This window comes from Setaria italica, chromosome VI, assembly GCF_000263155.2.
Source record: "Setaria italica strain Yugu1 chromosome VI, Setaria_italica_v2.0, whole genome shotgun sequence".
Taxonomy (NCBI): domain Eukaryota; kingdom Viridiplantae; phylum Streptophyta; class Magnoliopsida; order Poales; family Poaceae; genus Setaria; species Setaria italica.
In genome coordinates, this window is record NC_028455.1 from 2,892,468 (window position 1) to 2,915,214 (window position 22,747).

At 46.0% G+C, this 22,747-nt stretch overlaps 5 protein-coding genes across 5 annotated transcripts; all 5 read right to left on the reverse strand.

The window, feature by feature from the left end:
* On the reverse strand, positions 1-1,054 carry LOC101783953 (putative germin-like protein 12-4). The gene is made up of 2 exons (XM_004972620.2): positions 851-1,054; positions 1-686 (listed from the first exon to the last, which is right to left on the reverse strand). The coding sequence occupies exons 1-2, from the start codon at positions 963-965 to the stop codon at positions 127-129; spliced, it is 675 nt and encodes a 224-aa protein (XP_004972677.1). The 5' UTR covers positions 966-1,054; the 3' UTR covers positions 1-126.
* Positions 1,055-7,645: 6,591 nt separating this feature from the next.
* On the reverse strand, positions 7,646-8,842 carry LOC101784619 (germin-like protein 8-7). The gene is made up of 2 exons (XM_004972622.2): positions 8,656-8,842; positions 7,646-8,457 (listed from the first exon to the last, which is right to left on the reverse strand). The coding sequence occupies exons 1-2, from the start codon at positions 8,771-8,773 to the stop codon at positions 7,895-7,897; spliced, it is 681 nt and encodes a 226-aa protein (XP_004972679.1). The 5' UTR covers positions 8,774-8,842; the 3' UTR covers positions 7,646-7,894.
* Positions 8,843-13,294: 4,452 nt separating this feature from the next.
* On the reverse strand, positions 13,295-14,500 carry LOC101785015 (germin-like protein 8-7). The gene is made up of 2 exons (XM_004972623.2): positions 14,305-14,500; positions 13,295-14,106 (listed from the first exon to the last, which is right to left on the reverse strand). Exons 1-2 carry the CDS (start codon positions 14,420-14,422, stop codon positions 13,544-13,546), a joined length of 681 nt encoding a protein of 226 aa, XP_004972680.1. The 5' UTR covers positions 14,423-14,500; the 3' UTR covers positions 13,295-13,543.
* Positions 14,501-16,772: 2,272 nt separating this feature from the next.
* LOC105914538 lies at positions 16,773-17,126 on the reverse strand. The gene has a single exon (XM_012846748.1). It carries the CDS (start codon positions 17,124-17,126, stop codon positions 16,773-16,775), a length of 354 nt encoding a protein of 117 aa, XP_012702202.1.
* A 4,067-nt stretch (positions 17,127-21,193) lies between these two features.
* On the reverse strand, positions 21,194-22,399 carry LOC101785416 (germin-like protein 8-7). Its single transcript, XM_004972624.3, has 2 exons — positions 22,213-22,399; positions 21,194-22,005 (listed from the first exon to the last, which is right to left on the reverse strand). Exons 1-2 carry the CDS (start codon positions 22,328-22,330, stop codon positions 21,443-21,445), a joined length of 681 nt encoding a protein of 226 aa, XP_004972681.1. The 5' UTR covers positions 22,331-22,399; the 3' UTR covers positions 21,194-21,442.
* Between the last annotated feature and the right edge of the window lie 348 nt (positions 22,400-22,747).

The following is a 22,747-nucleotide window of genomic DNA, read 5'->3' on the forward strand; positions in this document are numbered from 1 at the left end:
TGCAAGTAATAAGCACTCACCATTTATTTTATTGATCGTAGCATATAAAACTCAAAACATGTAGCAATATGCAAAACGCATGCAAAGCATACACTTAGTACAACAAAGCCAAAACACTAACTATATTTAGTTGTGGTTATTCTCCCAGAATTGAGCTTGGAGCCAATCAATTGTCCCCTTTTGCACCTGGAATGCCTTGGCCAAGACATCATCTGAGATCGGTGGCTTTGATCCAAAAACCGCATTTGCGATGGTAATAGCCCCAGGGTTCTGGCTACTTAGCGCGGCAATAGCAACTGCTGGCTTGTCATAGACAGGGTTGAATTGGAAATGGATGAGCCCTTGTGGGAATACAAACACATCACCCTTGTTGAGCACCTTTGCAAACAGTTTGTTTGGGTTCGAGGTGACAAATCCAACATACAGGGTCCCCTCGAGCACGGTGAGGATCTCTGTGGCACGTGGGTGGGTGTGTGGTGGATTCTGACCTAACGGCGCATAGTCAATGCGGGCCAATGAGATGCCTAGTGTGTTGAGTCCAGGCAACTGCATGACATTGATCAAAGTGACATTGGATCCAACCTTGCTCTTCTTGGTGTCCATAGGCTTATCAAGGTTGGCTGCTTTGAAGAAGTCATCTGCGTTCACGGCCATGGGGTCCTTGCAAACAAATCCATTGACCTTCACTGCAAATATAGATGAAAGAAAATTGGTAAACACATATTAGAAATTATTAGAGGCAGTAAATAAAGATGCTTTTTGCATGTAGATGTATGTTAACAAATGATTTTTTTGTGATCATAGATTTGATTAAGAAACACATAATGATTTGAAGCAACTGCGTTCGTACCAGGAGAGTGTATGTCGGCAACACAAAAGTCCTGGAGCGGGCCAGGGTCGGAAGCAATGGCTTGAGAAGTGACCATCGCTAGAAAAGCTGCGAGCAGAAAGTAGGAGGCAGCCATTTGAGTTTGTCTCAGCTTTTGTGTTTGAGCTCTGAAGTAGACTATTCAGCTGCTTGCGATTGTGTATGTCTTGTTGCTGCTTTGGGCATGAAGATGGTGGGCTTATATAGGCTGCCACAGAAAGTGGCAACATGAAGTTGACGACTGAACTAGTCTAGCTATGTTGAACGTACCAAAACAGAAGAAACGGTCTCTGGCTGCTAGAAGCTGATGATGAAACAACGCAATAAAAATTTAAAGCCGGTAACTAATTCCTTGATGTGTAGTGGTTTAATTATTTGTTAATTGTTACCACGCAAGGTACTGCTGCTGATACGGTTCAGAAAGAAAGCGCCCTCGTCCATTATTTACTTAACTAACTGCCACAGAAAAGTTGAAATATGGAGATGATCAACTTTCTAAAGCAAACTGACAGGGTCACACGATATGAGCCCTGCACAGGCGCGTAGTTGGTGCACTATGATAGTTGTGAAAACTAGAAAAATGGTATGGTGCATCCCGGTCAATATGTGCTTGCACACACACATACGTACAGAAAGAGTCGACAATGCAAAGGTGTTTATTTTTAGATTAATTCAATTTGTATACCTCATACAATAATCAATCTCCCTATCGTCATTCATGATCACGTCATCTTTTTTTTTTTTTTGCGAAAAGCATGATCACCTCATTAGGAATAGAAGATTTAGCCCAGTGCAATGCATCCGTACCAAAAAGGGGGAGCACTTGTACAAGGGTAGCTGTTGCACACGGTTTACTTGTACAAGGCTATCGCTACTAGATCAGAAACAGTTATCTGTCTATTCAACTCCTTGACTTGTTTATATCACACACATATCATCACACCCGTATAGGAAACTGCTGTTTAATTTAGGCCAAGTATTCGGGCGTTGCTAAGTGGTTTATTTGCTATGATTTAAGAACTACAGGATCAGGTGATAGTTAATAATGCTCTAGAAGCATATATCATTATTTAAAATACTGATAAGTATTAGACAATACAAAAAGTGTTTTGAATTAAATCTCAAAACCATGAACATATGTCTATCCACATAATAATTATTTCTCCGTTAATCTTAATATACTGGTTTTAACTTAAAAAGAAAACATGATCACCAACTTTTTGTTTACTGAGTCTATGCTTGATACTTTATTAGTGTATGGCGGGACGGCTGCTGCTTAGTGATTCAAGATGGTCAGCATTAATTTTAAAAAAATGTAGAAGTTTAGATTATGGAGTAATGTTCATAAAAGAGATTTCCATTAATCAATACAGTGCTCGAGATCCAAATGAAAAATGTTGAAGCTGGTAAATGATTCTTTTATGCGTAGTGGTTTGTCAATTGTTACCATCCAAGGGGATTTTATTGATTTGATTCATAAAGAAAGTGTCATCCATTATTTAGTTAATTAACTGATAGAAAATTGAAATATGAAGATGATTTAGTTTTCTAAAACAAAACAGAGTCACACAAAAATTATAAGGATGGCATATGAGCAGCTTGTGGACTGTTATAGTTGCAGAAACTAGAAAAATGGTATGGTGCAGTGCAAAGGTCAAACTATGCTTGCGCTCACCTAAATAAGAGTAAAAAGCGTGCAGAAATCTATTGTTACTTCCTAATATCTGCACATTGTACCTCATACAAAGAACAATTTCCCTGTACTCATGTTTACGTGATACCAAGAAGGCATGCAAGAACAACTTGTAGAGGGGCAGCTGCCACACACGATTTACTTTTGAGTTAATCAAGTAAGCTTCTATGCATGAGCTCGAGTGCCCACTTGGAGATCTGTCCCATGGCGTCGCGGTCACAGATCTACCCCAGTGGGTACGAGGTGATGACCGTGACCTCGTGGTCGGTGAAGTAGTGCAGGAGCTTCCGGGTCGCCATCAGCACGGCATACAGAAGCTTCTGGACTTGGGGGTAGCAAACGAAGTACACCGCTTGTTGGACCTTCAGCGTGTGTCCCGGCTCCTCCCTCTTGACGATGATGGCAGCGCTGACCATGTGGTTGCTGGCCGCAATGTAGAGGAGGAGAGGTTCTCCCCGTTTGGGAGCGACGAGGATTGGGGCTGACATCAGCGACACTTTGAGGCTTTCCAAAGCCTGTTGTGCCTCCTCCGTCCAAACGAAAGCGTCTATTTTCTTGAGGAGTTTGTAGAGAGGCATCCCCCGTTTGCCTAGCCGGGAGATGAACCAGGTTAAGGTGGTCAAGCAACCATTTAGCCTCTGTATGCCCTTGACATTGCGTATGAGGCCCATGTTGGTGATGGCCGTGATCTTTTCGGGGTTGGCTTCAATGCTGCGCTCGGGCACGATGTATCCAACACCTTCCCCTTTGGAACCCTGAAAACGCATTTCTCAGGATTCAGTTTGACGCTGAACCTTTGGAGGTTCGTGAATGTTGTGGCTAAGTTCTCGATCAGGTCTCTTGCTTGAGCCATTTTTACTACTATGTTGTCCACGTAGACGGCAATAGTAGGTTTTGGCCGCTCGACTTGGTTGGGCTAGTCGGGTGGATCGATTTGATCGGCGAAGCATCGCTTCATGCATCATTGATAGGTGGCACCCGCGTTCTTCAAACTGAACGGCATGGTCACGTAATAGTATGAACCATACGGGGTGATGAAGGAGGTTGCGACCTAGTCGGTCTCTTTCATCGCGATCTGGTGGTAGCCTGAGTAGGCATCCAGAAAGGAGAGGATTTCGCATCCTAAGGTGGAGTCGACTATCTGATCTATACGCAGTAACGGAAAATGATCCTTGGTTCATACCTTGTTAAGACCAGTATAGTCAACACACATTCTCCATTTCCCATTCTTCTTTTTTACAAGAACATGATTGGCGAGCTAGTCAAAGTGGTACACCTCCTTGATGAAGCCCTGCTAGGAGTTTGGCGATTTCCTCACCTATGGCCCTTCGCCTCTCATCATCAAAACAATGTAGGCGTTGCTTGATGGGCTTTCAGCCTGGGGAGATGCGTAGTGTGTGCTCGGCGACCTCCCTCGATATGCCAAACATGTCAGAAGGTTTCCATGCGAAGATATTCCGATTTGCGCACAGGAAGTCGATGAGCTCTCCTTCCTATTTGGTCGGGAGCTGGGTCCCGATCTGCACCATCTTGGTCGGGTCGCTAGGTTCGACCTCCACCGCCTTGGTTACCTCGATCGGACGTACGACGCTCATGGAGGTCGACTCATTGTAGTTGGGGACTGCCGGCGCGGCCGCATTCCCAAGCTTCAGGAGCTCGGCGGAGTTGACGATGCTAGTGGTGAGCTCATAGTGCTCGTGGTCGCATGTGTAGGCATGCGAGAAGGTGCTACCCACGGTGATGACATCGTTCGGTCCCGGCATCTTCAGCTTGAGGTAGGTGTAGTTGGGAACCACCATGAACTTGGCATAGCATGGCTGCCCCAGGATGGCGTGGTAGGACCTCGGAAAGTCCACTACCTCGAAGGTCAGGACCTCTGTGCAGATGTTGGCACGGTCACCAAACATGACGTGCAGGGTGATCTGCCCGAGTGGGTACGCCTACGCCCCTGGGATCACATCGTGGAAGGGAGAGCTCACAGGGCGGAGCTCTGACCAGGGGACGTTCATGGTGTCGAGGGTCCCGATGTACAGGATGTTGAGGCCGCTGCCTCCGGCTATCTGCACCCTGGTGAGGTGCTTCTTGTCAACGATGGGGTTGACAACGAGCGGGTAGTGACCCTGTTGGGGAATGTGGGAAGGATGGTCCCTCTGATCAAATGTGATCGGGGAGTCCGACCAGCGAAGGAAAGAGGGGATGGCCAACTCGGCGGCACATACCTCTCGATAGTGCACCTTGCGCTGGCGCTTGCTGTGGTCGGTGTCAGCCCCCCCAAAGATCATGAGGCATCCCTCAGGGTTGGGGAAGCCGTCTCCATCCTTGCCCGCAACACCTCCCCTTCTGGCCGTGTCCTCCTTGCCTTTCCCCTCCTTGGGTTTGGCGGCTTGCTGCAGGAAGTGCTTGAGGAGCTCGTAGTCCTTGTAGAGGTGCTTGACGGGGTAGGCGTGGTTGGTGCACGGGCTCTCCATGAGCTTGTTGAAGTGGTCGGGCTGACCCTGTTGGGGCTACTTGCCTAGGCGCTCGGTCACGGCGACTAGGGTCGGGTTGGTCAGGCGGCGCCAGTCCTTCTTGTTCTTCTTGCCCTTCTGTGCAGAGGGGCCCTCATCCTGGACCTCACGCTTGGCCTTGCCCTTGTCCCGTCCGCCACTGAAGACCATCCCGACTACCTCCTCGCTGGAGGCGTGGTTCGTGGCGATGTCGAGCAGGTTGCGGGTGGTTCGGGGCTTCACGCAGCCAAGCTTGTGGACCAAGGACTTGCAGGTCATCCCAGATAGGAATGCGCTGACGATGTTTGTGTCGACAACATCAGGAAGGGAGTTGCACTGCCTAGAAAACCTGCAAATGTAATCCCACAGGGACTCGTTGGGCTCCTGCTTGCAACTCTTGAGGTCCTAGGAGTTCCTGGGATGGACGTACGTCCCCTGGAAGTTCCCGACGAAGACCTTCTTAAGGTCTGCCCAGTCGTGGATGCTGTTGGGTAGAAGAAATTCAAGCCATGCTCGAACAAACTCTCCTACGCAGATGGGGAGGTACTGGATGATGAAGTAGTCATCATCCGCTCCACCGGCTCGGCAGGCGAGCCGAAAGTCTTCGAGCCATACACCAGGGTTCATCTCCCAAGTGTACTTGGCGATGTTGGTGGGCAGTCGGAAGCGCTGTGGGAATGGCGCTTTCTGGATGCGGCGACCAAAGGTCCCAGGTCCCGGGCTGTCCGAGCTGGGGCTCCGGTCGCTGTACCGGTCGCTCGGTCGGCCGCCACACCTAGGGTGCACCTCCTTGACCGCCCGGCAAGGTGGAAGCAGCAGAAGAAGAAAACAAAGAAGAAGAAGAAACTTTGCTATTTTAAAGCAGATTCAAACAAAATGAATTCAAATATGAAATTTGAACTCAGCAACCAAAATCAATGCAACAGCATGGATGCAACAATGCAAACCTAAGATTCATTAATTAAATTTTAGAAAAACATTTAAATGCCTAAGAAATTGAATAAAACCTTAGAAAAGCCTTAAATCCTTAAACAAGCTCAAACAATTTCTAGAAAATACTAATAAATTTTTATTCAGTTGCAAAATTGAAAATTTAGGGTGTTACAAGTCTTGTATGTACAAAAAATGTAAACAGGACAAAAAACATGAGCATAATGGTGTGAAACTACCAGTTATGCATGATCACATAAATTGTATTAAACTAGTTTTACCAACATTTACTTGGTTGCCATTGTGTTGGAGTGGCGTTACTTGCAAGTTAAACAAGTAATATAAGTCCTACATCAATACCAGATCAAAAACTACGTGGTCTGCCTAGTCACCTTCTTGACTTTGTTCGTATCACACATACCCTCTTACGTGCTCCTCAGGCAAGACGCAAGCAGCTGCACAGATGAGAAATGGTATTTAGTTAGGTGAAGCATGTGGCTGCGTGCCACTGTGGTGTATGTTTCCTGTGCCTATCGCGCCGTGGAGGCGGGTTGTCGTTGGGATTTTGGCGTTTCCCCCCTTTGTTTGCTGTGCTGCGTAGAGTAGCCAAGTAGGATCAGGCGCCTAGCCCCCAAGTAGGATTATATGACTGAGGCCTAGACAATGCACTTAGGCGCCCTGATGACTCAATTCCCTTGAAGTTTCCTCAGAAAGCTCTCGAATCGTGGAGGCCCGGGGGCTCGTCGACTGGATGCATATAGGGCGCCTAGCGGCCCTAAATAACTATAATTAAATCATGTGTCTTGCATAGGGCGCTCAGCGCCCTGGTGAAGGCCCATCAAATGGCTAGAAATAGTGGTTACATATTACCAGCGCAATAGTGGTTACATAGATTTTTTTGAGTCAGAAAATGAATTCCTACACAATAGTGGTTACATATTACCAGCGCATTAAAATGGCTAATGTAGCATTAAAATTTGTGAAGATATAAAGACATAATCACACATATGGTAAAAGATAATGGCTAATTGGTGGATCGATCGCAAAGGAAATTGAGGCGCACCATTCAAGCCATGCATGGACTCATATGTACGGAAGAGTTGACAGTGCCGATAATGACATTAACATTACACTGCACCTAACCCAAAGTAACAAACATTCAAACACATTAGTCACTAAACACATATAATATTAGTGTTCCCAAGTTGTCTCTCATGCTTAATTCGGTCTTACGCATCGGATGATGCAATTGGTCACCAACAGCAGGAAACCCACAGCAGCGTTAACTACTATACCATTATTTCCTCACGGTCATGAACTTCGAAGTGTATGTGCCTGACGACAAGGGGATGCTGGCCAGCGATCATGCGCTGTTCTTGAGCCCAGAGTTGTTGTCGTTCGTGGTGTGCCGGTCCCAGATGGTCGGTTGCAAGAGCAACTACTACATCTATTCGTTGGTTGTTCACGCATCGACGACGCCCAGAGAAGCTAGGGTGTGTACTGCATGGAGGAAGGCCAGGGAGATTCTACTTGACCAGGGCCTCAGACCTTTACTGGGCCTGGAAAACGCTGCGCGGCACATATGCTTTGCTATCCCTAGAGCTAGGGCATGTACAATAACTTGTTTCATTCAAAAGTCAAAAGTTGCAGGTTCATTATAAACTCACATGCTACAACATTTATTTTCATAGATAAAACCGGGTCCATAAGTTAATTTTATATAAGCTTCCCGTACATGAATATATGTATCCCAAACAGGACAGTACATCTCGTAGGCACACAGCAACAGTAGCAGTATATAAATACTGCCATTTATTTTACATAACTTTCAGATTGTAGAAACTAGAAACAAGTAGTTGTTTGCAAAATGCATGTCAACCAAACTTTCCATACAAAGAAACCCGTGCTTGATTTAGTTTAGTAGTGGTTGTTCTCCCAGAACTGAGCCTGGAGCCAATCAATTGTCCCCTTTTCCACCTGGAATGCCTTGGCCAACACATCATCCGAGATTGGTGGCTTTGATCCAAAGACCGCATTAGCGATGGTAATAGCCCCAGGGTTTTGGCTGCTGAGCGCAGCGAGTGCAACCGCTGGCTTGTCGTGGATGGGGTTGAACTGGAAGTGGATGAGCCCTTCGGGGAATACAAACACATCACCCTTGTTGAGGACCTTAGCAAACAATGTGTTGTTTGGGTTGGAGGTGACAAACCCAACATAGAGGGTCCCCTCAAGCACTGTTAGGATCTCAGTGGCACGTGGGTGGGTGTGTGGTGGATTCTCACCTAGGGGTGCATAGTCAATGCGAGCTAGAGAGATGCCTAGAGTGTTGAGACCAGGGAGCTGCAAGGCACTGATCAATGTGACATTAGATCCCACCTTGCTATGCGCGGTGTTCCTAGGCTCGTCAAGTTTAGCTGCCTTGAAGAAGTCATCTGCATTCACGGCCATGGGGTCCTTGCAAGCAAACCCATTCACCTTCACTGTAGAAGCCAAATAGATACACATAGATCAGAAACTAGGTAGCGCAGAAGATTAGAAGTTCACTGTATGCAAAGAACGAAGAAGGAAAATAGAAACAGGAAGACGTGCACTCTGACAGAAGAGCACTTGTTTTGATTCGTGTTTACTACATTAACATCAAAACATGCATTAAACTAAGCCAGTGTTCATGCATATACCAGGAGAGTGCTTGTCAGCTACACAGAAGTCCTGGAGTGGGCTAGGATCGGAAGCATTAGCCTGGCAAGCGACCAATGCTAGAAAAACAGCAAGAAGGAAGTAGGAGGAGGGGGCCATTTTTGTTTCTCCTCGTGCTTCTTTGTCGGTGCTTTTCGCAGTAGGCTAACCAGCTGCTTGTGTTTGTTTTCTTGATGCTTTGGTGAGGAAGAAGGGGGATGGATGTGTTTATATAGCCACAGCACGGTAGCATCGTGAACGCCTGAACAACTGAGTAAGTCACACGTTGAACCGGCCAACAGAAGAACTGGTCTCTGGTTGCTAGAACCTGCTGATGGAACAACACAGCTACATCAACCTTTGAAAGCTATATCGCTTTCAATATTTTGACACGCTACTACCAAATCTGATCAGGTCTCTTTGCTCCTGGCCAAATATAGAAAAAGTATACCCGTTCCTTTCTGTGTTGAATGGCATAAATAAGATGGTTACCCTGAGTGGCACACATTTCAATTTGATCAATCTCGTACATCAAAATTCTAGGGAGCTAAGGAACAAACAAAAAACAAAGGGAGATGTGGTCGATCTCGGTCGGAGGTTGTGGATGACAGGTGGGGGCCACCTGTCAGCGGTGGAGCGGAGGCATGTGTGGGAGCGGGCTGGTGTTGACGGCAGTTAGCACGCCAAATTGTGAACCGCAAGCGCACGGATCAGTTATATCTTCTCCCTCAGAGATTCCCCCAAGGTTTATCAATCCACGAAACAAGGGATTTGAACGCCTAACCATGCACTAATCGATGTAACCGAAAGCTTTTTATATAGGATATGATTATGCTATCAAAAGAACTAAGCAATCTAGATTAAGATGGATAGAGAGTAAAGGTTGTGGACAAGATAGATTAAACGCTTGTCCTAGGGATCTAGGATCACTTGTAGATGCAATCGCCATGAATGAGCGAATTAGATCTAGGTGTTATCGTGAGTGGTTGTGAACCATGTCAAACACTTTCCCACCCGCAATAATGTTACTGCACAGGGATACTCAACTATCGGAACATAAGAACACCTCAAGATGATTATTCTAGGTAAGCAAATAAGCAACCCAAAGTAGCGCTGGCCAACCTTTACATGAAAGAGCATCATCAAGATATGATTGATAACAAAACAGATCTTAAACAAAGGTTCGACAATTACAAATCAAGATCTTCATACAACCAAGAGGACAAACAGAGGTATTTCCTACTTGTGGTGGTAGTGGATGGTGTTTACATGGTGATTTTTCTCTCTTCTCCAACTCTCCTTCCTTGAAATTCGTGATGGGGTATTTATAGTCTCAAATAGGAGGCGGCTCTGGGTCAATGTCGGTGAAAATACCCTCGAGATCATCGTATACTAAATACTAAAGAAACGGGAGGCCGACCGGATCATGGAATGGGCCAGGCTGATCGCCCTGGGCCCTTCCTAGCACTTATAGTCCTCTCCTTCCTTGTGCTGTCTTCCCTCGACGACCCATGTCCAAATATCCATTAATATCCTTATATAAACCCCCTTGATTATGTCGTATTTCCTGCCAAAATACAATATGCTCCAAAACACAACCCATATGCAATAATATGGTTATTTGAGGTGCCAAGTAGCGGGTTAGTATAAGAATAAGCAGGAAAACACTAGTTCAATAGCACTAAAAGTGTATCAATAATGAGCGTGAACAGCTGGCGCGGAGGAAAACGGTCCGAGGCAAGCTGGGCCAGCGGCCGGCGAGCTGGGCCAACAGAGGTGAGGCCAGCGGCCTGCTGCTGCAGCAGCTGAAAGAGGGCCCAGGCCGAAGGAAGATGAAGGCCAGGTGGAAGAAGAACAAGAAAACAAAGAAAAAGAAGAAACTTTGCTATTTTCAAACAGATTCAAACAAAATGAATTCAAATCTGAAATTTGAACTCAGCAACCCAGCAACCAAAATCAATGCACTAGCATGAATGCAACAATGCAAACCTAAGATTCATTAATTAAATTTCTGGAAAACATTTTAATGCCTAAGAAATTGAATAAAATCTTAGAAAAGCCTTAAATACTTAAACAAGCTCAAACAAATTCTAGAAAATTGTAATAAATTTTTATTCAATTGCAAAATTGAAAATTTAGGGTGTTACAAATCTTGTATGTACGGAAAATGTAAACAGTATAAAAAACATCAGCATAATGGTGTGAAACCACCAGTTATGCATGATCACATAAATTGTATTAAACTAGTTTTACCAACATTTACTTGGTCGCCATTGTGTTGGAGTGGTAACTTGCAAGTTAAACAAGTAATATAAGTCCTCCATCAATACCAGATCCTCCATCAAGTTAAACTACGTGGTCTGCCTGGTCACCTTCTTGACTTTGTTCGTATCACACATACCCTCCGCTCCTCAGGCAGGAAGCAAGCAGCTGCACAAATGAGAAATGGTATTTAGTTAGGCGAAGCATGTGGCTGCGTGACACTGTGGTGTATGTAAAACGATACACGTCATGCATCATACACTCAACTAACAAATTTGACGTCTTCTCTTTGCTCTTATCAAAAGAAAAGTATGGCTTTCTTTTCTTTTTGCTATTGGGATGCAGGGTCCAAGATGGTTACCTTTTGCAAAAATAAATTTTAAATTAGGGAATAGTGTAAATTAGGGAGTTTCCCAGTAATCAACAAAGTGCTCAAGATTCTCATGAAAAGTTTTAGATCTAGTAAGCGATGCCTTGTGTCTAGTGGCTAGAAGAACTTCGAGTCCACAAACTTTGGCTAAATATTACAAAAGAATATTGGAAGCAGGAGCATAAAAATTATTGTACCTAGATTGCAAGCATGAGCATAAAAAGTTAGGTACCACACTAGAAATGCTGCAATGGATAGAAAAACATCATGTGTTTGATAAGGGATTTGAGGGATATTGAATATTGTAAAGAACATGCTTCCTGAGAATTATGAATTGCCATCCACAGCATATGAAGCTAAACAAGTTGTTTGCCCTTTGGGATTGGAGGTTCAAAAGATACATGCATGCCCTAGTTGTATCCTCTATCGTGGTGATGAATACGAGAAATTGGATGCTTGTCTTATGCGTGGAGCACTGCGGTATAAGATCATGCGAGATGATCCTGGTGATGTTGAGAGGCAGTCTCCCAACAAGAGAGTCCCGCGAACATGATGTTGTATTTCCCTATAATACCATGTTTCCTGAGGCTTTGATTGATATTGTAAAAACCTGGGGCTTCTGTTTTTGCACGCTTTGCGTGATATTGTAAAAGCCTTTTTTAGCTCAATGAAAGCTTTCATCGTTATATGTTTCCTGTGCCTATCGTGCCGTGGAGGCGGGTTATCGTTGGGACTTTGGCATTTTCCCCCTTTGTGTGCTGCGTACAGGGGCGGATCGGGGGGGGGGGGGCTACGGGGGCTGCAGCCCTCCCAAGAGCCTGATTTTACCTATAAAATACTGTAGATAAAGTCTCAAATCACCATTAATTTCTAGTTCTAGCCCTTAATCTTTACTATTTAGCCCCCCGAGATGTTCATCCTGGTTCTGCCCCTGGCTGCGTAGAGTAGCCAAGTAGGATCAGGTGCCTAACCCCAAGTAGGATTATATGACTGAGGCCTGGACAATGCACTTAGGCGCCCTGATGACTCAATTCCCTTGAAGTCTCCTCAGAAAGCTCTCCCATCGTGGAGGCCCGGGGGCTCGTCGACTGGATGTATATAGGACGCATAGCGGTCCTAAATAAGTATAATTAAATCATGTGTCTTACATAGGGCGCTCAGCGCCCTGGTGAAGGCCCATCAAATGGCCAGAAATAGTGGTTACATATTACCAGCGCAATAGTGGTTACATAGATTTTTTTGAGTCAGAAAATGAATTCCTACACAATAGTGGTTACATATTACCAGCGCATTAAAATGGCTAATGTAGCATTAAAATTTGTGAAGATATAAAGACATAATCACACATATGGTAAAAGATAATGGCTAATTGGTGGATCGATCGCAAAGGAAATTGAGGCGCACCATTCAAGCCATGCATGGACTCATATGTACGGAAGAGTTGACAGTGCCGATAATGACATTAACATTACACTGCACCTAACCCAAAGTAACAAACATTCAAACACATTAGTCACTAAACACATATAATATTAGTGTTCCCAAGTTGTCTCTCATGCTTAATTCGGTCTTACGCATCGGATGATGCAATTGGTCACCAACAGCAGGAAACCCACAGCAGCGTTAACTACTATACCATTATTTCCTCACGGTCATGAACTTCGAAGTGTATGTGCCTGACGACAAGGGGATGCTGGCCAGCGATCATGCGCTGTTCTTGAGCCCAGAGTTGTTGTCGTTCGTGGTGTGCCGGTCCCAGATGGTCGGTTGCAAGAGCAACTACTACATCTATTCGTTGGTTGTTCACGCATCGACGACGCCCAGAGAAGCTAGGGTGTGTACTGCATGGAGGAAGGCCAGGGAGATTCTACTTGACCAGGGCCTCAGACCTTTACTGGGCCTGGAAAACGCTGCGCGGCACATATGCTTTGCTATCCCTAGAGCTAGGGCATGTACAATAACTTGTTTCATTCAAAAGTCAAAAGTTGCAGGTTCATTATAAACTCACATGCTACAACATTTATTTTCATAGATAAAACCGGGTCCATAAGTTAATTTTATATAAGCTTCCCGTACATGAATATATGTATCCCAAACAGGACAGTACATCTCGTAGGCACACAGCAACAGTAGCAGTATATAAATACTGCCATTTATTTTACATAACTTTCAGATTGTAGAAACTAGAAACAAGTAGTTGTTTGCAAAATGCATGTCAACCAAACTTTCCATACAAAGAAACCCGTGCTTGATTTAGTTTAGTAGTGGTTGTTCTCCCAGAACTGAGCCTGGAGCCAATCAATTGTCCCCTTTTCCACCTGGAATGCCTTGGCCAACACATCATCCGAGATTGGTGGCTTTGATCCAAAGACCGCATTAGCGATGGTAATAGCCCCAGGGTTTTGGCTGCTGAGCGCAGCGAGTGCAACCGCTGGCTTGTCGTGGATGGGGTTGAACTGGAAGTGGATGAGCCCTTGTGGGAATACAAACACATCACCCTTATTGAGGATCTTTGCAAAAAGCGTGTTGTTTGGGTTGGAGGTGACAAACCCAACGTAAAGAGTTCCCTCAAGCACTGTTAGGATCTCAGTGGCACGTGGGTGGGTGTGTGGTGGATTCTCACCTAGGGGTGCATAGTCAATGCGAGCTAGAGAGATGCCTAGAGTGTTGAGACCAGGGAGCTGCAAGGCACTGATCAATGTGACATTAGATCCCACCTTGCTATGCGCGGTGTTCCTAGGCTCGTCAAGTTTAGCTGCCTTGAAGAAGTCATCTGCATTCACGGCCATGGGGTCCTTGCAAGCAAACCCATTCACCTTCACTGTAGAAGCCAAATAGATACACATAGATCAGAAACTAGGTAGCGCAGAAGATTAGAAGTTCACTGTATGCAAAGAACGAAGAAGGAAAATAGAAACAGGAAGATGTGCACTCTGACAGAAGAGCACTTGTTTTGATTCGTGTTTACTACATTAACATCAAAACATGCATTAAACTAAGCCAGTGTTCATGCATATACCAGGAGAGTGCTTGTCAGCTACACAGAAGTCCTGGAGTGGGCTAGGATCGGAAGCATTAGCCTGGCAAGCGACCAATGCTAGAAAAACAGCAAGAAGGAAGTAGGAGGAGGGGGCCATTTTTGTTTCTCCTCGTGCTTCTTTGTCGGTGCTTTTTGCAGTAGGCTAACCAGCTGCTTGTGTTTGTTTTCTTGATGCTTTGGTGAGGAAGAAGGGGGATGGATGTGTTTATATAGCCACAGCAGGTAGCATCGTGAACTTCTGAACAACTGAGTAAGTCACACGTTGAACCGGCCAACAGAAGAACTGGTCTCTGGTTGCTAGAACCTGCTGATGGAACAACACAGCTACATCAACCTTTGAAAGCTATGTCGCTTTCAATATTTTGACACGCTACTACCAAATCTGATCAGGTCTCTTTGGTCCAGGCCAAATCTATAAAAAGTATACCCGTTCCTTTCTGTGTTGAATGGCATAAATAAGATGGTTACCCTGAGTGGCACACATATGATGGTTACCCTTTTTCAATTTGATCAATCTCGGACTTCAAAATTCTAGGGAGTTAAGGAACAAACAAAAAACAAAGGGAGATGTGGTCGATCTCGGTCGGAGGTTGGGGATAACAGGTGGGGGCCACCCATCAGTGGTGGAGCGGAGGTGGGTGTGGGAGCGGGCTGGTGTTGACGGCAATTAGCATGCCAAATTGTGAGAAAATTGAAATATGAAGATGATTTAGTTTTCTAAAACAAAACAGAGTCACACAAAAATTATAAGGATGGCATATGAGCAGCTTGTGGACTGTGATAGTTGCAGAAACTAGAAAAATGGTATGGTGCAGTGCAAAGGTCAAACTATGCTTGCGCTCACCTAAATAAGAGTAAAAAACGTGCAGAAATCTATTGTTACTTCCTAATATCTGCACATTATACCTCATACAAAGAACAATTTACCTGTACTCATGTTCACCTCATACCAAGAAGGCATGCAAGAACAACTTGTAGAGGGGCAGCTGCCACACACGATTTACTTTTGAGTTAATCAGGTAAGCTTCCATCCATGAGCTCGAGTGCCCACTTGGAGATCTGTCCCACGGCGTCGCGGTTGTGGACGATCTCCCCCAGTGGGTACGAGGTGACGACCATGACCTCGTGGTCGGTGAAGTAGTGCAGGAGCTTCCGGGTCACCATCAGCACGGCGTACAGAAGCTTCTGGACTTGGGGGTAGCGAACTTTGACATCAACGAGTACCTCACTGACGAAGTACACCGGTCGTTGGACCTTCGGCGCGTCTCCCGGCTCCTCCCTCTCGATGATGAGGGCAGCGCTGACCATGTGGTTGGTGGCCGCAATGTAGAGGAGGAGAGGTTCTCCCCGTTCGGGAGCGACGAGGATTGGGGCTGACGTCAGAGACGCTTTGAGGCTTTCCAAAGCCTATTGTGCCTCCTCCGTCCAAACGAAAGTGTCTGTTTTCTTGAGAAGTTTGTAGAGAGGCATCCCCCATTCGCCTAGTCGGAAGATGAACTGGCTTAAGGTGGTCAAGCTACCATTTAGCCTCTGTACGTCCTTCACATTGCGTATGGGGCCCATGTTGGTGATGGCTGTGATCTTTTCGAGGTTGGCTTCGATGCAGCGCTCGGGCACGATGTATCCAACAACTTCCCCTTTGGAACCCTGAAAACGCATTTCTCGGGATTTAGTTTGATGCTAAACCTTTGGAGGTTCGTGAATGTTGCGGCTAAGTTCTCGATCAGGTCTCTTGCTTGAGCCGTTTTTACTACTATGTCGTCCACGTAGACGGCAATAGTAGGTTTTGGCCGCTCGACTTGGTTGGGCTGGTCGGGTGGATCAATTTGATCGGTGAAGCATCGCTGCATGCACCGTTGATAGGTGGCACCCGCGTTCTTCAAACCGAACGGCATGGTCACGTAACAGTATGAACCATACGGGGTGATGAAGGAGGTTGCGACCTGGTCGGTCTCTTTCATCGCGATCTGGTGGTAGCCTAAGTAGGCATCCAGAAAGGAGAGGATTTCGCATCCTGAGGTAGAGTCGACTATCTGATCTATACGCGGTAAAGGAAAATGATCCTTGGTTCACGGCTTGTTAAGGCCAGTATAGTCAACACACATTCTCCATTTCCCATTCTTCTTTTTTACAAGAATAGAATTGGCGAGCCAGTCAAAGTGGTACACCTCCTTGATGAAGCCAACTGCTAGGAGTTTGGCAATTTCCTTGCCTATGGCCCTACGCCTCTCGTCATGAAAACAATGCAGGCGTTGCTTGACGGGCTTTGAGCTCGGGGAGATGCGTAGTGTGTGCTCGGCGACCTCCCTCGATATGCCCAACATGTCAAAATGTTTCCATGTGAAGACATCCCGGTTTGCACACAGGAAGTCGATGAGCTCGCCTTCCTATTTGGTCAGGAGCTGGGTCTCGATCCGCACTGTCTTGATCAGGTCGTTGGGGTCGATCTACACCGCCTTGGTTACCTCAATCGGACGTATGACGCTCGTGGAGGTCAGCTCATTGTAGTCAGGGACTGTCGGCGCGGCCACATTCCTGAGCTTCGGGAGCTCAGCGGAGTTGACGATGCTAGTGGCGAGCTCATAGTGCTCGCGGTCGCATGTGTAGGCGTGCGAGAAGGTGCTACCCACGGTGATGAGATCGTTCAGTCTCGGCATCTTCAGCTTGAGGTAGGTGTAGTTCGGGACCTCCATGAACTTGGCATACAATGGGCGCCCCAAGATGGCGTGGTAGGACCTCAGAAATTCCACCACCTCAAAGGTCAAGACCTCCGTGCAGAAGTTGGCACGATCACCAAACATGACGGGCAGGTCGATCTACCCGAGTGGGTACGCCTGCGCCCCTGGGATCACGTCGTGGAAGGGAGAGCTCACAGGGCGGAGCTTCGACCAGGGGACGTGCATCGCGTCGAGGGTCTCGACGTACAGGATGTTGAGGCCGCTACCTCCATCCATCAACACCCTGGTGAGACGCTTCTTGTCGACGATGGGGTTGACAACAAGTGGGTAGCGACCCTGTTGGGGAATGTGGGAAGGATGGTCACTCTGATCAAATGTGATCGGGGAGTCCGACCAGCGAAGGAAAGAGGGGATGGCTGACTCGGCGGCATCTACCTCTTGATAGTGCACCTTGCGCTGGCGCTTGCTGTGGTCAGCGTCGGGCCCCCCGAAGATCATGAGGCATCCCTCAGGGTCGGGGAAGCCGTCTCCATCCTTGCCCATGGCACCCCCCTTCTGGCCACGTCCTCCTTGCCTTCCCCTCCTTGGGTTTGGCGGCTTGCTGTAGGAAGCGCTTGAGGAGCTCGTAGTCCTTGTAGAGGTGCTTGACGGGGTAGGCGTGGTTGGTGCATGGGCTCTCCATGAGCTTGTCGAAGTGGTCAAGTTGGCCCTCTTTTGGCTACTTGCCTAGGCACTCGGTTGCGGCGACCAGGGTTGGGTTGGTCGGGTGGCGCCAGTCCTTCTTGTTCTTCTTGCCCTTCTGTGTGGAGGGGCCCTCATCCTGGACCTCACGCTTGGCCTTGCCCTTGTCCCGACCGCCGCTGAAGACCACCCGGACCACCTCCTCATCGAAGGCGTGGTTCGTGGCAATGTCAAGCAGGTCGTGGGTGGTCCGGGGCTTCACGCAGCCAAGCTTGTGGACCAGGGACTTGCAGGTCATCTCGGATAGGAATGCGTTGACGATGTTTGCGTCGACTACATCAGGAAGGGAGTTGCACTGCCTAGAGAACCTGCAGATATAATCCCGCAGGGACTTGTTGGGCTCCTGCTTGCAACTGTTGAGGTTCCAGGTGTTCCCGGGACGGACGTACGTCCCCTGGAAGTTCCCGACAAAGACCTTCTTAAGGTCCGCCTAGTCGTGGATGCTATTGGGTAGAAGAAATTCGAGCCATGCCCGAACAAACTCTCCTACGCAGATGGGAAGTACTGGATGATGAAGTAGTCATCATCCGCTCCACTAGCTTGGCAGGTGAGCCAGAAGTCTTCGGGCCATACACCGGGGTTCATCTCCCCAGTGTACTTGGTGATGTTGGAGGGCAGTCGGAAGCGCTGTGGGAATAGCGCTTTCTGGATGTGGCGGCCAAAGGCCCCTGGTTCCGGGCTGTCCGGGCTGGGGCTCCGGTCGCTGTACCAGTTGCTCGATCGGCCGCCACACCTAGGGTGCACCTCTTCATACTCCTCGACCGGCCTGCAAGGTGGAAGCAGAAGAAGAAGAAAACAAAGAAGAAGAAGAAACTTTGCTATTTTAAAACAGATTCAAACAAAATGAATTCAAATATGAAATTTGAACTCAGCAACCAAAATCAATGCAACAGCATGGATGCAACAATGCAAACCTAAGATTCATTAATTAAATTTTAGAAAAAACATTTAAATGCCTAAGAAATTGAATAAAACCTTAGAAAAGCCTTAAATCCTTAAACAAGCTTAAACAAATTCTAGAAAATTCTAATAAATTTTTATTCAGTTGCAAAATTGAAAATTTAGGGTGTTACAAGTCTTGTATGCACAAAAAATGTAAACAGTACAAAAAACATCAGCATAATGGTGTGAAACCACCAGTTATGCAAGATCACATAAATTGTATTAAACTAGTTTTACCAACATTTACTTGGTCGCCATTGTGTTGGAGTGGTTACTTGCAAGTTAAACAAGTAATATAAGTCCTCCATCAATACCAGATCAAAAACTACGTGGTCTGTCTAGTCACCTTCTTGACTTTGTTCGTATCACACATACCACGTGCTCCTCAGGCAAGACGCAAGCAGCTGGACAGATGAGAAATGGTATTTAGTTAGGCGAAGCATGTGGCTGCGTGCCACTGTGGTGTATGTAAAACGATACACGTCATGCATCATCCAGTCAACTAACAAATTTGACGTCTTCTCTTTGCTCTTATCAAAAGAAAAAGTATCCCTTTCTTTTCTTTTTGCTATTGGGATGCAGGGTTCAAGATGGTAACCTTTTGCAACCATAACTTACTTGCTCCTTCTGAGGCAATAATAAGCAGCTGCATATCAAAAGTGCTGTTTAGTTGGGCCATGTATATATATGACTGCTGTGGTTAATCATGTTCAACAAATTAAAATAACTAATCTATATAGTAAACTATTTCCTCAAAAACTAAGTAACTTTCAAGAGAATGTTTAAAATAGATGATATGGACATACAGTTGTTCATCAAATTAAACACATTAGTAGTGCCTACATTATTTCACTAAATCAACTACAGATAAGCATCTCCTTCACCTACCTATATCTTTTCTTATAACAATATACTTTCCTTGCAAACAAGTAATTTCTAGACAATGTTACATATAAATTTAATGAACATATAATAACATTTATTAATTGAGCATACAGTGGTTTGTTTTATCTGTTGGAGATATATCTCCAAGCTTTGAAAACATAACCCCTGAATATAGAGACAGGGCCTCGAGGACTTGACTCCTAGATACATAGATTTGGAGCCCTCAACATACTGGCTAAGTCTAGGTCCCGAATAAGACTCCTAATACTAAGTCTTATCCTGAAATGGAGTTCTAGAGACTAAAATCTAGGGCCTGAACACGACTTCAAGAGACTAAGTCCGGGCCCTCAACATACTCCAAACTGAGTCTGGCCCCTAAACAGGACTAGCATATTTGGGCCCAAAACATACTCCAGATCAACACTATGGACCCCTCAACATACTCCCGATGTCCGGTAGTGCAAGTCCAGAGCCATTAACACACTCCCATACTAAGTTTGGACCCCAAACAGGACTCCTAGAGACTATGTCCAGGGCCTCAACACCCAGAGACCAAGTCTGGGCACGGAATATGACTCCTAGAGACCAAGACTGGGCCCGGAACAGGATTCCCAGAGACTATGTCGATCCAGGCCCATAAGTGGAGGCCCAGGGGCTCGTCGACTGGATGTATATAGGGCGCATAGCGGCCCTAAATAAGTATAATTAAATCATGTGTCTTACATAGGGCGCTCAGCGCCCTGGTGAAGGCCCATCAAATGACCAGAAATAGTGGTTACATATTACCAGCGCAATAGTGGTTACATAGATTTTTTTGAGTCAGAAAATGAATTCCTACACAATATAATAGTGGTTACATATTACCAGCGCATTAAAATGGCTAATGTAGCATTGTAATTTGTGAAGATATAAAGACATAATCACACATATGGTAAAAGATAATGGCTAATTGGTGGATCGATCGCAAAGGAAATTGAGGCGCACCATTCAAACCATGCATGGACTCATATGTACGGAAGAGTTGACGGTGCCGATAATGACACTAACATTACAACGACCATTGCTTAATATAATATCCTTACACTGCACCTAACCCAAAGTAACAAACATTGAAACACATTAGTCACTAAACACATATAATACTAGTGTTCCCAAGTTGTCTCTCATGCTTAATTCGGTCTTACGCATCGGATGATGCAATTGGTCACCAACAGCTGCAGGAAACCCACACCAGCGTTAACTACTATACCATTATTTCCTCACGGCCATGAACTTCGAAGTGTATGTGCCTGACGACAAGGGGATGCTGGCCAGCGATCATGCGCTGTTCTTGAGCCCAGAGTGCTTGTCGTTCGTGGTGTGCCGGTCCCAGATGGTCGGTTGCAAGAGCAACTACTACATCTATTCGTTGGTTGTTCACGCATCGACGACGCCCAGAGAAGCTAGGGTGTGTACTGCATGGAGGAAGGCCAGGGAGATTCTACTTGACCAGGGCCTCAGACCTTTAGTGGGCCTGGAAAACGCTGCGCGGCACATATGCTTTGCTATCCCTAGAGCTAGGGCATGTACAATAACTTGTTTCATTCAAAAGTCAAAAGTTGCAGGTTCATTATAAACTCACATGCTACAACATTTATTTTCATAGATAAAACCGGGTCCATAAGTTAATTTTATATAAGCTTCCCGTACATGAATATATGTATCCCAAACAGGACAGTACATCTCGTAGGCACACAGCAACAGTAGCAGTATATAAATACTGCCATTTATTTTACATAACTATCAGATTGTAGAAACTAGAAACAAGTAGTTGTTTGCAAAATGCATGTCAACCAAACTTTCCATACAAAGAAACCCGTGCTTGATTTAGTTTAGTAGTGGTTGTTCTCCCAGAACTGAGCCTGGAGCCAATCAATTGTCCCCTTTTCCACCTGGAATGCCTTGGCTAACACATCATCCGAGATTGGTGGCTTTGATCCAAAGACCGCATTAGCGATGGTAATAGCCCCAGGGTTTTGGCTGCTGAGCGCAGCGAGTGCAACCGCTGGCTTGTCATGGATGGGGTTGAACTGGAAGTGGATGAGCCCTTCGGGGAATACAAACACATCACCCTTGTTGAGGACCTTGGCAAACAATGTGTTGTTTGGGTTGGAGGTGACAAACCCAACATAGAGGGTCCCCTCAAGCACTGTTAGGATCTCAGTGGCACGTGGGTGGGTGTGTGGTGGATTCTCACCTAGGGGTGCATAGTCAATGCGAGCTAGAGAGATGCCTAGAGTGTTGAGACCAGGGAGCTGCAAGGCACTGATCAATGTGACATTAGATCCCACCTTGCTATGCGCGGTGTTCCTAGGCTCGTCAAGTTTAGCTGCCTTGAAGAAGTCATCTGCATTCACGGCCATGGGGTCCTTGCAAGCAAACCCATTCACCTTCACTGTATGCATAGAAGAAGCCAAATAGATACACATAGATCAGAAACTAGGTAGCGCAGAAGATTAGAAGTTCACTGTATGCAAAGAACGAAGAAGGAAAATAGAAACAGGAAGATGTGCACTCTGACAGAAGAGCACTTGTTTTGATTCGTGTTTACTACATTAACATCAAAACATGCATTAAACTAAGCCAGTGTTCATGCATATACCAGGAGAGTGCTTGTCAGCTACACAGAAGTCCTGGAGTGGGCTAGGATCGGAAGCATTAGCCTGGCAAGCGACCAATGCTAGAAAAACAGCAAGAAGGAAGTAGGAGGAGGGGGCCATTTTTGTTTCTCCTCGTGCTTCTTTGTCGGTGCTTTTCGCAGTAGGCTAACCAGCTGCTTGTGTTTGTTTTCTTGATGCTTTGGTGAGGAAGAAGGGGGATGGATGTGTTTATATAGCCACAGCACGGTAGCATATCGTGAACGTCTGAACAACTGAGTAAGTCACACGTTGAACCGGCCAACAGAAGAACTGGTCTCTGGTTGCTAGAACCTGCTGATGGAACAGCACAGCTACATCAACCTTTGAAAGCTATATCGCTTTCAATATTTTGACACGCTACTACCAAATCTGATCAGGTCTCTTTGCTCCTGGCCAAATATAGAAAAAGTATACCCGTTCCTTTCTGTGTTGAATGGCATAAATAAGATGGTTACCCTGAGTGGCACACATTTCAATTGATCAATCTCGTACATCAAA

Coding starts and splice junctions, on each gene's coding strand:
- LOC101784619 (XM_004972622.2), bottom strand. CDS start 8,773: ATGGCCCCCTCCTCCTACTTCCTTCTTGCTGTTTTTCTAGCATTGGTC. Junction 8,458..8,655: donor AGCTGACAAGCACTCTCCTG/GTATATGCATGA, acceptor TGGCTTCTACAG/TGAAGGTGAATGGGTTTGCT.
- LOC105914538 (XM_012846748.1), bottom strand. CDS start 17,126: ATGTTTGGTGATCGTGCCAACTTCTGCACGGAGGTCTTGACCTTTGAG.
- LOC101785416 (XM_004972624.3), bottom strand. CDS start 22,330: ATGGCCCCCTCCTCCTACTTCCTTCTTGCTGTTTTTCTAGCATTGGTC. Junction 22,006..22,212: donor AGCTGACAAGCACTCTCCTG/GTATATGCATGA, acceptor CTATGCATACAG/TGAAGGTGAATGGGTTTGCT.
- LOC101783953 (XM_004972620.2), bottom strand. CDS start 965: ATGGCTGCCTCCTACTTTCTGCTCGCAGCTTTTCTAGCGATGGTCACT. Junction 687..850: donor TGCCGACATACACTCTCCTG/GTACGAACGCAG, acceptor CTATATTTGCAG/TGAAGGTCAATGGATTTGTT.
- LOC101785015 (XM_004972623.2), bottom strand. CDS start 14,422: ATGGCCCCCTCCTCCTACTTCCTTCTTGCTGTTTTTCTAGCATTGGTC. Junction 14,107..14,304: donor AGCTGACAAGCACTCTCCTG/GTATATGCATGA, acceptor TGGCTTCTACAG/TGAAGGTGAATGGGTTTGCT.